The 12,882-nt window shown below is 45.5% G+C and overlaps 1 protein-coding gene across 2 annotated transcripts in view; it reads right to left on the bottom strand.

Annotated features, from left to right (window-relative positions):
- Positions 1–12,882, bottom strand: part of NF1 (neurofibromin 1) — a 68,230-nt gene that overhangs the window by 5,989 nt on the left and 49,359 nt on the right. For both annotated transcript variants that reach the window (XM_065036651.1, XM_065036652.1), the window contains 19 exons: positions 12,363–12,795; positions 11,788–12,128; positions 10,918–11,120; positions 10,043–10,236; positions 9,267–9,407; positions 8,760–9,039; positions 7,426–7,640; positions 7,178–7,239; positions 6,942–7,056; positions 6,458–6,559; positions 5,752–5,892; positions 5,516–5,642; positions 5,115–5,246; positions 4,495–4,630; positions 3,595–3,752; positions 2,614–2,736; positions 1,831–1,958; positions 1,024–1,124; positions 471–613 (listed from right to left, as the gene is read on the bottom strand). In XM_065036651.1, coding sequence (XP_064892723.1) covers positions 471–613; positions 1,024–1,124; positions 1,831–1,958; positions 2,614–2,736; positions 3,595–3,752; positions 4,495–4,630; positions 5,115–5,246; positions 5,516–5,642; positions 5,752–5,892; positions 6,458–6,559; positions 6,942–7,056; positions 7,178–7,239; positions 7,426–7,640; positions 8,760–9,039; positions 9,267–9,407; positions 10,043–10,236; positions 10,918–11,120; positions 11,788–12,128; positions 12,363–12,795 — 3,275 coding nt within the window. The remainder of the gene's footprint in view (positions 1–470; positions 614–1,023; positions 1,125–1,830; positions 1,959–2,613; positions 2,737–3,594; positions 3,753–4,494; positions 4,631–5,114; positions 5,247–5,515; positions 5,643–5,751; positions 5,893–6,457; positions 6,560–6,941; positions 7,057–7,177; positions 7,240–7,425; positions 7,641–8,759; positions 9,040–9,266; positions 9,408–10,042; positions 10,237–10,917; positions 11,121–11,787; positions 12,129–12,362; positions 12,796–12,882) is intronic.

Genomic DNA, 12,882 nt, shown 5'->3' with positions numbered 1-12,882 from the left:
TCTTCCTGGAAAACTCTTGAATAAGGACCATAAAAAATATCCAGGATTTACGTGTCCAAGTGTGACGTGACAGTGAGCTTGGGCACTCCAACCCAAACGGTTCTCCATGGAACTTACCAATAACTAAACCAACCCCCAACTCACAAGGTTAACTTAAAACTCATCATTTATCACCATCATTCAGTTTCTACTTCTTTAAATCGATGCGTGGAAACAGAACACTGACTTTCAAGTTCTTTTCACTCACATGGTGTAATACTTTTAACATCTGGTGCACACCTGCAGCGAGCCACTTTGGTCTTCATGGCAGTAGGGTTTTAATACGCTTTATTTTTACTAGGATCTATGAAGTTGAAGAGATTCCACACAAGACTGACTATTCCACTAGGGCTGCAACAATTCTGAAACATCTTCAGTAGTAAATATAACTTAAAATACAGCACATTTTTAAAAAATAGAAGAATATTTACTCTGTAGGTAAGAAGTCTGGTACTGGGGTGGAGACTCTTCATGGTAGACAACACTCTGAACAATCCCGTGAATTGGATTCAACAGATTTGGATCCTGGCACAGTGACAGAAGGGTATTGATCTTGGAATCCAATAAATTATGCCTGAAGAAAAGAGAAGTGGCTTATTTTTGGTCATTAAGTAAACCTGCAGTTCCCAGCCGACTTCAGCAAACAGCGGTTAAAGTGGGATTTTCAAAACCTCAGTGATCTGAGAAGTACAAACCAACTCTACATGTTCAGTGAGGACTCTTGTGATGAGCAGCACTCCCGAAATACTGTACTAACAATCCAGCCCACTAAAGCACGTTCCAGCTGTGCTGGTCCAGAGCCCTTTGGAAGGAAGGGCCAGAGTCGCCACCTCCAGAGCTGCAGGTACTTACACAACAGGAAAGACCTTTGGGAAGACGACGCTGCAGGTACTTACACAACAGGAAAGACCTTTGGGAAGACGACGCTGCAGGTACTTACACAACAGGAAAGACCTTTGGGAAGACGACGCTGCAGGTACTTACACAACAGGAAAGACCTTTGGGAAGACGACGCTGGCCTCCGCCAGGTACTCGTAGAGGATGCGCTGGTCGAACTCGTCCGTGGTGTACTTGACCAGCGTGGCCTGCGGAGGAACGAGCCGTCAGCGCGGTTCTCACCACACTGCAGCACTTACAGGCTTTGCTGCTCTTGGACTTTAAGGTGGGAAGGTTTCTCAATAGCAGAAAGCAGCACTATGGAGATTAATTTATGTCCTCTGTGGCCATGGAATCAAGTTATTTTATGTGCATATGGGAAACAATAAAACCAGTTGGTAATAGGTTCTGTTTTGGCAAAAAATGTAGCCAGTCAGTTTCTGACAAAAGTGGCAACTGAGTTTCTGGATTACCAGGGACGGCAAATGTATCGGTACATCTGAAGAAAGCACTAGCACGCTGCACCCATTTACTAGCTGATCATTTTGAAACTCAATTACACTGGGATTCCAACAAATTTCACTTCTTAAGTTTTAAAGTATCATATATTCACATCCCTTTATTAGATAACATTAGTTTGTGATAAAAATCTGCCAGGATAAAGGGACAATTGTTGGACATGTTCTACAAAACAACACAGAATAATGGAAATTCAGTATTTGCTCTCAAAGAGCATTTCAATAATTTCTGTAAGTGGGTCCTAGAAAGTCTGAAGAACAGCAATGAAAGAATAGACTGGCACACCCCAGTGACTCTGGTCCGTATGAATTCAGAAACGCTGCAAGGAACATGTGTGCTGCTTCGGAAGATAAAACCAGCAGAGAGCAGCGGGCAGCAGAGGGGAAGCGAGCTTACCAGAACGGTGAGCAGCAGGGCCTGGATTTTGGGGTCAGTCAGGACTTCTTCATCCAGGAGGACGTTCGACTCCGAGACAGAAACTTTTCGAAGATGTGGGTGTTGCTGCGGTGATATTCTCTGGGTTTCTGCCAGACAAAAGAGAGCAACTCATCCAAAGTAAAATAAACCCAAACCAAAATAGAATTAGCTCTTGCACCTCAAACTCAGTCATCTGCAAGGCACCAGCCTTTTCATCACGTGTAAAAGCAACAGCTCCGCTGCCCTCCTGGCAGGGCTGCACCACCACACGGGACATTATTGATGGCCAACGATCACCCCAATTTCCTGGAGGCCAACACAGGCCCAGGGTGGCAGGTCCTGGGGCCCACAGAGCCCTGGTCTTGCATTGCAATTGGGGTGGGGCGGAGGAAGCAGAGTGGGAAGATGAAGAGAGGCATTCGAGGCACCAGCTCCCGTCCCAGCTCCTGCAGGAATCTGCAGCTGGGGCTCAACTCCTCCAGAGCCAAATTGGGATGTCACTGCACCCCGTGTGCAGGACGTGTACACCCCGTGTACAGCTGCCCCTTACCCTGCATCTGCAAACTGAGCAACTCCAATTCAACCCTCAGTTGCCAGTGACATGAAGCCTGTGCTCCAGAAAGCACTGCTAAGAAAGATGTTTCTCCCTTACCTTGTAGTAACCTAGACAAATAAACATTGAATTTAGAAATAATCCTTTGTATATATATACAAAGTAATTATAACTCGTATTATTCTTAAAATGTTAGTCCTGTTTCTCACCCATTTCATAATCATTTTCGGCTACTCTCCTCATTTTGGGAGGCGTTGTGATTCCAGATTCCATGTCTTGCCTTTTAGGAGCCTTTGTGTCCGATATCAAATGGTCAAAACTTTTCCTTGTACCTAAAAACAATTTATCATGCAATTAAAAACATTAAACCTAAATCCATATTCTAACTATTTCTGATTTTCTGGCCGAGCTATTCTCCTATCTACAACCTATTGATAGGAATCTGGGGACATTTTCACCATTTTCAGGGATGGCAGAGAAAATATGATCACACCATGCCGCTCTCCATCACAGTTTCCAAAATGCTTCATGATACATATGAGCAGAGCATGTGAGTTACTCAGATATGTAAGCTGTGGGCATGCTATGGTTCCTGGTCACCACATCACAGCCAATTAACATGCCAAAATGTGATTACTGAAAAGGAAGCAGGAGCAGGATTGTAATGAAGGAAATGCCCCTCATCTCCACATGCACCGTCCAACGTAAAAGGGGCACCAGCCGTTATGCAGAGGAACTCATCTTGTTTCTCTGATATCAAGACTTTGCTTGTAAACACAATGCACTGAGAAGCCATGAATCAAAACCAGATTGCTTCCAAAACATGTGAAATGTTTTGGGACCATCTCTCCCAGCACAAGACAGAGCAGTGGATGCGGTTGCTAAGCTCAGGCTGGTGGCAGAAAACTGGCACTACGACTCTTTAGCATCTGGAGTATCATCTTCTTCCCCCCCTATTTTTTCTCTCCTTCAGCACGCACATTTCCTGTGTCACTTCTGCTTCCCCCACTTTGTGATCAAGAACCAAGATAACTGTACAGGGTTCTCCAATTTGTATTTTGTAGAAACTGCATATATTCCTCTGCATCAGGAATCAGCACTTGAAGTCAGAATAAACACAAGTCCTTTTTCTGCAGTAACACCTCCTGAGGCATTCCGTAGACAAATTAGGAAATGAGTTTTTTAATAACCTAGCAGCTTTTTAGTGTTTGCTTGAGAAGGCTGCCCCATATCCAAACTCATGGATTTCCGGGTCCGAGGGCTTATCTGTCCCACGGTGGGGTAGCTGGCAGCCAGGTGTCTGTCCGACCCCTTCGGGGATGACCAGGGTTGGTTTTCCTTTAGTGTCCTGAAAGTGCAGAGAAATTCAATCAAGAAAAACCTTTGTGCACATTTAGGCATATATGTTTCAACTAGCCATACCATCCTTATGTAAAACCATCTTTCCTAGCAGCTTAATCTCCCAAAAATACATAGTAAGAAACAGCAATCACTTTGCTTGTAAAAATGTCTGAGGCAGAGATAACTCACAATCTGATACGAATGTAATAATCAAGAGATACAAAGTAAAGCAATGAAAAGAACACAAACAAATCAGCCTGTGAGGCAAGATCTAAGATATTTAATAATGCTGGATGCTCAAAGGAGATTCTGAGTTCAGAAACTGGCTCCCCATGGCACTTCTGGGTTGACCTCTCAGCTTAGCTTCAGGGCAGCTCATGCACAGGCTACACGGCGTCAAGATTTTCCAATGACACGGATCAAGTGATTACTTAGTACGTGCCCTGAAGCTCTTAAAAGCACAAACTAAACTTTATTCTAAAATAAGAACCTCAGAGCAGCTAAGCTCTGAAATGGCTTTACCGATCTCAACGTTAAATCTATAGGAATTTGGTACCCGGATTTCTCCGTGACTCTGGGTCATGACATCTCAGTATCAGCAGCATATTGGTCTGGAACTAATGAGAGAACTTCACCTTCACTTTATGAAACGGGGTTCAGTTTTCAATATACCACAGTTACCTTCAGATAACTTGCTACAACAAACAGACATTGAACTTTGGATGACATCTAAAAGTCAGACAACCAACCTATAGCTAGTGTCACTGTGATGTATGGGATATGTATCCATAGGAACATTTTCCATTGAAACGTCTGTCAACAACAGAGACTTCCTGTGTTTTAGGCTGCAGCGGCTTCGAACTTCCTCAGACACTGTCAGCAGAGCTGAAAATTCAAAGCAAGCTGACATGAGTTCTCCACAGTCGGAACACATTGAAGAACGCAAGCAAAATTCCATCCATTTCATTTTTTACTTAGTATAAAGATGGCCACTGAGATGTAATTACACCTTCCTGAGATGTACAGATTAAAAGTAGGTCATTGAAGAAGTCTATTCCCCATCCAGTTAGAATTACACAATTTAAACATCTGCTCTCACATGGTCACAATTTCTGTTTTCAGACCCCATGAAATCCGAATGTCCGAAGGAACGTTCAGCCTCCCCGAAGCATCTTCCCAGCCGCCCGGGCAGCCCTCGGTGCACGAGGAGCTGTGACCCGGGTCCCCAGCCCGCCGACTCCTGCCCACCCCCGCTTACAGGTTTCCCTTATGTTGGCACAATTGTGTCAACCCAAACCCATCACCATTCCCACAGGAATCCATTCCTTTTCCGTTAGCACGGGTTTAACGAGGGTTTGCTCCACGTTACCTGCCAGGTAAGCCACGCTCTGGGTGTTCACCTCGAACTTGTCACAGTTCCTGTGTTTGTTAACCAGAGCCAGTAGTGTGTGCAAAATCCTTACTGTTCTTGCTACAGTGGTGGGAGAGGGATGCCTGTACCCTAAGAAACGAGGTTAAGAAACCAAATATTAGACTTAATTTTAGTGCATATTTATGTAGCATTAACATTTTTCAAATATTTATATATATTTTTCAGCATGTTCTCAGGAAACTTCATGTAAACAGTAAGGAAGCTCTGGCCAAAGAACACTGAATTCTGTATCTATTCTTAATCCAAGTGACTTGAAATCCACCACCTATTTTTTCCCCCTTGTCCTTGGACTTGTTTTTATTTCTGTATCTAAAACGACCAGCAATCTGTATCCTCACCTTTCAGGAGGTGTCCCACTAGCGCAAAGTTAAAGTTGGAGTTGAAATTCAGCCCAACAAAATGATCCATCTGCTTGCAGTGCCACTCGAGGGGTCTCCTGATCTCCATGAACACCTCTTCTGGGCTCTGACCCGGAAAAAACAAAACACACGAGTGCCTCGTTGAAAGTTACTCATCACATCTCAAGTGTTTTTTAAAAAGTGGCAAAGCAGTGATTTTCTGAGGGTTTGCTCACCTTGTCGTTGAAGACTCGCAGGCTGTCCAGAGTGTGCAGGTTCTGCTCCAGCAGCGCAGTGCCCGCCGAGTACAAGTTCACCTCGTCGAGCTGCAGCACGGCCATGGCCACCCAGAACAGGGCCCTGTGCAGCGGGGAGTCCTGCGGAGCAGAGCGGAGCTCAACCGCCAGCCGGGCCGGGGCTCAACCGCCAGCCGGGCCGGGGCTCAACCAGCCAGCCGGGCCGGAGCTCAACCGCCAGCCGGGCCGGAGCTCAACCGCCAGCCGGGCCGGGGCTCAACCAGCCAGCCGGGCCGGGGCTCAACCGCCAGCCGGGCCGGAGCTCAACCGCCAGCCGGGCCGGGGCTCAACCGCCAGCCGGGCCGGAGCTCAACCGCCAGCCGGGCCGGGGCTCAACCAGCCAGCCGGGCCGGAGCTCAACCGCCAGCCGGGCCGGGGCTCAACCAGCCAGCCGGGCCGGGGCTCAACCGCCAGCCGGGCCGGGGCTCAACCGCCAGCCGGGCCGGGGCTCAACCGGCCAGCAGCCCCACGGCCCCACACACGTCCGACCCACCTCCCGTCTGCAGCACTTGGGCCTGAGTCACAGCAGCCAAGTGTGAACTTCACGTACCACAACACTTACTTATATTTTTGAGATTGTACCCATCGTCATAATTTTCATTTACGAACTAGGTTCTCTGTTTACTCCAAAAATCCAGATGTTTACCTTGTTAAGAAGAGGCTGCAGCTTGGTGAGGGCTATAACCGTAGCTTCTATTAGAACCTGGCTGTTGTAATTATCAGGGCCTTTCAAACAGCTCTCAAGTCCCTTTTTGTGGGGAAAAAAAAGTATTTAAAGATACAACCATAATGATATTTTGCTTTGTAAAAAGAAGATCAAAGCTCTAAACCACAATTGTTGCTCTCAATTATTTTACAAAGCTTGAGCTCATTTTAAGCCAATTCCCAAGGACTTTTACAAATGGAGATCTAGAGAGAAGTGATACAGGAATTGCTGAAGGCGATTGCACAGCGGGTGGCAAAAAAGTAAAGGTGCAGGACAGGGCGCAAGAATTAGAGAGGAGCTCTTTCACAGTTCAGATGCTCTTCAGTTAAAGTTTATGTCCATAAAACTCCGAATGCTTAAGGGGAAACACATTTTGCACACTGTATACTTGCTATGGAATGGAACTGTCTTTAGAAAATATTACCTTGCTAAGAATTCGGATTATTTGTTTTATTTGTCCATGAGACACACGTTTACTTATACAGCCAAAGACAACAAGTGCTCTCGGCTGCAGCGATGGGTTATATTGGAATGCAAACCTGTAAAGAAACAGAGTATATCAAACAAATAGACACTAAACAGGCTGTATATCGAGAGGATAAGAGTTCTAAGTGCACCCCCCAGGCAGGCAGGGGTTATGGTTTGAGATCTACAACATACTTTTGAGCTAGTTCAGTCCACTGGTCCAGCCACTTGCACGTTGGAATATCCCTCATACAAGCCTAAAAAGAATTATATTGTTTGAATACATATTACACTAAAAAAAGGCTTTTAAAAATTCAGAACGTGCAGGTAGTTGAGTTCTCGGAAGTCAGCTACGTCACTATTAATTACAGCCCCTGATGGGAGACCCATCTCACTGCACGGCTTGCCCGTACAAAGTACAAGCTGGGCCGTTTCCCACGTACCTCCATGATCTCCAGCAGCGCCTCAGTGACGGTTTCCAGCGAAGTCAGAGCAAAAGTCTCCCTCTCGTAGGAGCCCGGGGAGAAGGACCTGTCGCGATAGCTGGAGCGGAACGCTATGACCGCGGCCGACTTCACTTTGCTGATTCCAAACAGCAAGTAAAATTTGGGCAGAGAGAACTCAGTCAAGCTCAGCCTTAAAACTTGCTTGGTCTCCTCTGTTGAAAAATGGTTACATATTAAATATAAACCACTGAAATCCAATCTGTATCTTCAACACTCCCACAAATCCAGAAGTAGATAATCATCCTATGTGTCACTTGGCACATTCCAGCACCTTTTTTTCGCTGCCTTTCCCAGAGAGTGCCCCAAAACCTGTGCCTGTTGCAGAGGCTGTTGAGCCACCACCAGGAAGGTGGCTCTGAAACAGGGAGAAGAACCTCGTGTGAAGGTGGTTCTGCACGGCGCCTGCTCACAGCGGTTCAGCAAGCGGAGCCGGCGAGCTCCTGCTCTGCAGCCCCGGCAGCTGTGGCTGCGGCGGCCACCGGCCTGGGCTGGCTCTGCACCGACACGACACAGCCGCTCAGAGCAGAGGAACCGACAGCCCTGCTACTAACACGGGGTATTTCTACAGTTCGGAACTTTTGTGTAATTTCAGCGTTCTTCAAATTCCTGTTGGAACAGAAAGGCTCGCCTAGCTGTGCGTCAAGGCAAAGCTTTTCTTCATATATACGTGTGTGCGCATTCACACACTGTCGATATATATAGATGTAACACGAGCTTTCAGATACTTAAAAAAAATAAGGACAAGATTACATAAACTTTTTTTTCTGCACAAAATCCAGCCTGGGTTTATCTCCACTTCTGTGGTAAGAAGTGACAGATACATATCAGCTAATACCAAGTATTTTTAGGACTGCTAAAATACAGCAGTATGAAAAATACCTGTTTTAACAGTACAGCTTCACAATTCCCTTATGTAATTGACATTTTTGTTACTATATTGTGCAACTATTTGAAAGATGCACATCAGCCAGTTTTAGCACAGACATATTTTCTCCTTTCTCTGCATTACAGGAACTTACTAGTACTTTCTTCCCTTTTTCTAGAACCCGTTACACAAATGATTTACATTATGCACCTGCTCTAAACCTGACAGTGTAGATTTGGTGTAGATCTGGTGTAGATCATATTCTCATCCTCATTTGCACACAAGCTGAACTACAACATGGTATTTTCAAACTCTCAGGACAGTCTAAAGAGAGAAAGACAACCCAAAGATTGATCAGACAAACCAAGGAGCAATCGGCTTCATTGAAAATCTGAAACCACCTTACCGCTAAAGTGAAGCTGCGAACAAGTGCAAAGAGAATGGATGATGTTGATGACGAGACCGTGAGTGGAAGCTCGAAGAGAAAGGGGACCCGTGGCCACCAGCAGGGTCACGACGTGGAACAGGTACGGGAGATGAGCCGCCACGTCCAGGGAGTTGTTGAAGGAGAGCATGAGCATGTACCGCGCCAGGATCGCGATGTCGTCCCACATCAGGTGCTGCTCCAGCGTCGGCGTTGGAGACAGACACGTCTTGTCGATGATTTTACACATCCTGCCGATCACCTGAGAACAGAGCAACCACTTTGTGTCACTGAGCTGAAGAGCAGAGCTCAACAATCCAGTAAAAACCATTACAATTTAACATTACAATGATTCTGTTGATTGGAACCTATTTTATCATGTTTTTCGCATTATTGCCTGTACCGAGTTGCCAGAAAGCATCTCAGTGCCACATCAGCATGTAAGTTGAAATAATTATGTAAAAGGCAATTCAGGCAGAGGGAACTCACTTTGCTCGAAACCAATTTGACGTTTCCAGAGGCGAGGGCTACAGCTGTGTCTGCCATCACCTCCGCCTTGATGGACCCCAGGCCCCCCGTGGCGCTGGTTTTGATGAAGCTGTCCAGCACCACATCCAGGAGATCCGTTATCTGTTGGAGGCAAAAGGGGCTTTTATCAGTCAGATTAACTTTATTTTCCACAATAAAACACCTTTTAAATAAGCAACCATTCATTCTTTTAGTTGGAGATGCGTAACTACCACAAATGGAAGCATTGGTTTCAGTGCTCTGATCTGGAAAAAAGCCTAATGTAAACTCTAGAAGTGTAAAGCTGAATGCCATCAGGTTTTACTCCAGATCTAAGTGCTTCAGAATTGTGGAGAAACTATAATTTAGTTTGTATTATATTTATTTTACCTTCCATTTTAAAGAGTTCATAAAATTCTGAACCTAATAAGAAGAAACTGGATTTGAAGTGGAGGAAAAAAACCTACATCCAAGAAAATAAGCAAGATCTCATGTGTCGAAGTGTTTGCTGAGAGCACCAGCCATGTGTGAACACGGCTACCGGGAACACGGTTCCTAAAAGCTGGAGTTCATTAATGATTTTATGGAGTATTTTAGAGAATGGAAACTTCGGAAGGACTTGGACACCACTCTCCATACAGCTACTGCACTGAGGTCACGGCAAGATCCATTTTATTGCTCTGCATTAACATTTAAGTGGTTAAAAACTCCATAATCTGCTTATAACCAAAATGCAATAAATGACGCAGGATTGGTACCTGTCCAAGACTTCCCCATATCTTTGCCTGAATGGAAGGATACATCTGTTTTTCATTTATTGTCATTGTTATAAGCTTATCGAGAATCGCGGTGACTCGCTGGCGCTTGGCATCGTCGTTGTGCTTACAGAACCGGACCAGGTTGGACAGCCAGGGGGTCATATACTCCAGACACAGGTGTTTCAGTTCAATACCTGAAATAAAAGTCACTTTGTGACACGGAACCAGCACCGCTCTCTGGTTATATGTAAATGATTATTTGTGAGCACTTTTCCTTTCGGTTTTATTATCGATAACAATTGCTGCCAGCGCAGAGCACGTCACGCTGGGCAAACAGGAGAGCTGCAGGAGAGCCGCGTTCTACCGGGCAGCAGGAGCGCTGCAGCGCCTGCCCGGGACACGGGGCCGCTTGCGGGTCTCACCCCGAGCTGGGACACAACCAGCTGTGCATTCGGCAAAGATCAGCTCTCTTTAATCTTGAGAATGCATTCTAAATAGCTTCCAACAGCAAAGTCAGAGCTGCATTACACCTGGAAAAACAGGCTGACAAAAGCCCTGCAAGAGAACCAGATTTACAACTGAGAGATATAATCAATCGGAAAAGAATAACTGCACGTGCAAAGTGCCGTGTTGGTCCAGCAGGTGCTGTTCCAGTTGGTGACACTGCTCCTGCCGAGTGTTACACAACTTGATTACTAAGAAACACACATAAATTGATAATCTCAAGAACAGCTAAAACAGCTCTAAGAAGCATTTGCAGTTTAAATTCATTGTGACTTAGAAACATGAGGAAGCTGAACTGACTAAGCTAGACAGTGACCAACTTTAATCTCGTCAAATTCCCGGTTAGCATGAGCAATACCAGTGCTACTTACTGGATTTGCTGAATCCCGAAATACACTCTTCCAAGAACTCCAAGGTAAGGTGCGGTTCGTTAGCTGCAAGAGTCTTACTAATAGACACAATAAATAGGGTGTTGTTGGCAGGAATGCAGAGACCTGAAGTTTCCAGTAACTGGCCCTCAATCTTTAAATTAAAGGTACAGGTTAAGGCACATAGAAGATTATAGGCAGCAGACCTGTAACAAAGCAAACAACGTGACTTGTAATAGTTTTCTTGTACATTTAAAAACACATGCATTACATCAAGGCATCGCAGCAGTAGCACTGACATTTTCAACATCAAATCAATGCTGCTATATAAGCGATTACATTTAAATCCTGAACTTTTCGCCTGCACCAGCTGAGGTTCAGAGACAACATTTGCCTTGGAGAAATGAAAGAAACGACTCCTCCACCTGTTTTAAACAGTTTCTGATGAGCCTAAAGAGCACGTTTGGACTGGACTTCTCAGAAACGCCTCCAGTTCCAGGGGATTCTAAATATTCCCACGTGCAGCTGCGCTGCTGGGAGGGACCGCTCCAAGGGGCACAGCTCCCACGGTATTAAATGAGAATTGTATCACCATGACAATTAGATGTACCTAATGAACAGCTATTGCTAAGCATCAGCATTTCTCCTTATAAAGAGAAATCAGGCTTCCTGTATGCCTTCAGTCACCCCAATGGTATGTATGCCCTTCCTCATCTACAGAAAACCCAACCTTTCTTTATATTAAAAAGAACATTGGTGGAGTTGTGGTGAGAGAAAAATGTTTTATTCAAGAGAGATTTGCTAACACTAAGAAAACCTTGGAGAGGATTCACGTTTGTGACCGAAGCCGACGTTAATTGCAAAGATCGGTACCGCAGACTGGGGTCCGAGCTGCCCAGGTTGAGCAGCGCGATGTTGAGCAGCGTCCCGGGCACGTCCTTGGGCCGGATCTTGGTGTGCTGGGGGATGGAGTCGGGCTGCGACAGCTCCCACCGCGTCCGGATGTGGATGATGGACCGGACGATGGCTTCGCACTCCTGGTGCATGAAGGTGAGCGGCGTGCCTTGGTTGGCGATGGTCAGGGTAAACTGGTTCTCATCGACCAGACAGATTTCCTCAATTTCGGAGGCATAGTATATATCATTTAAAAACACTGTTTGTCCCAGGACTCTCGTTCGTTCTGCTGACGTCACCTGCACAGCTGTCGACCCAACCTTAGAAAGAGAACAGAAGGTTGAGCACCTTTTGTTAACAGTACAAAGAGAAAAGTCTGACACTTTTGATTTCATAGAGATAAACGGAGGAAATGTTGTTCTTCCTGAAGGGGCGAACTAGCAAGGTGCGATTTCTCCTCAAGACAGAAGAGGAGAATTAAAAGACAATAGAATCATGTTCAAATCCTTATGAAAATGTAACAAGTCACTAGGAGCAGCATCAGAAGGACTTACCTTGATAGAAACCTTGGTGTCTTTATGAGCCAGTTTGAGAGCATTGTGAAACACTTTCAAGTCCTCCTCCAAAGCCAAGGTTGCCGCTGGGAGCTTCTGCTGGTCGTGTTCAATGTGCTCTGCCAGTTTCCCTGGAGAGTCTATGAAAATAAGCCTTTTGCTGCCTTTCAAACCTGTCAAGAGCCTTTCATGGTATTTGGTGTATTCTCTGACCCAAGAGTTACAGTTATAAATAAAAACTGCTGAGACATTTTCATAAGCAAAGCCTGGAAAAACTACAAACCATTTCGACAGAAAGTCTGTTTTAAAGCGATTACTGGGGCCAGCGTGTGTGAGGTCCACCACGATTTCGTATGGCTTTGCATAGTATGGCTTCAGAGTCAGCAGCACGTGGTATATCAACAGGTCTCCGTTGATCTGACCAGTCTTGAACCTGCAAGTAAACCAGACAGACATTGTGGGTTTGCTTTTTAGACCCAGGTTACTAACATCTGAGCGGTGGATTATCGCACATTTCTTC

This window comes from Columba livia, chromosome 20 (genome assembly GCF_036013475.1).
Source record: "Columba livia isolate bColLiv1 breed racing homer chromosome 20, bColLiv1.pat.W.v2, whole genome shotgun sequence".
In the NCBI taxonomy this organism is placed as follows: domain Eukaryota; kingdom Metazoa; phylum Chordata; class Aves; order Columbiformes; family Columbidae; genus Columba; species Columba livia.
Note: the sequence above shows the minus strand (reverse complement) of the source record. Positions and strands in the feature narration are given on the sequence as shown.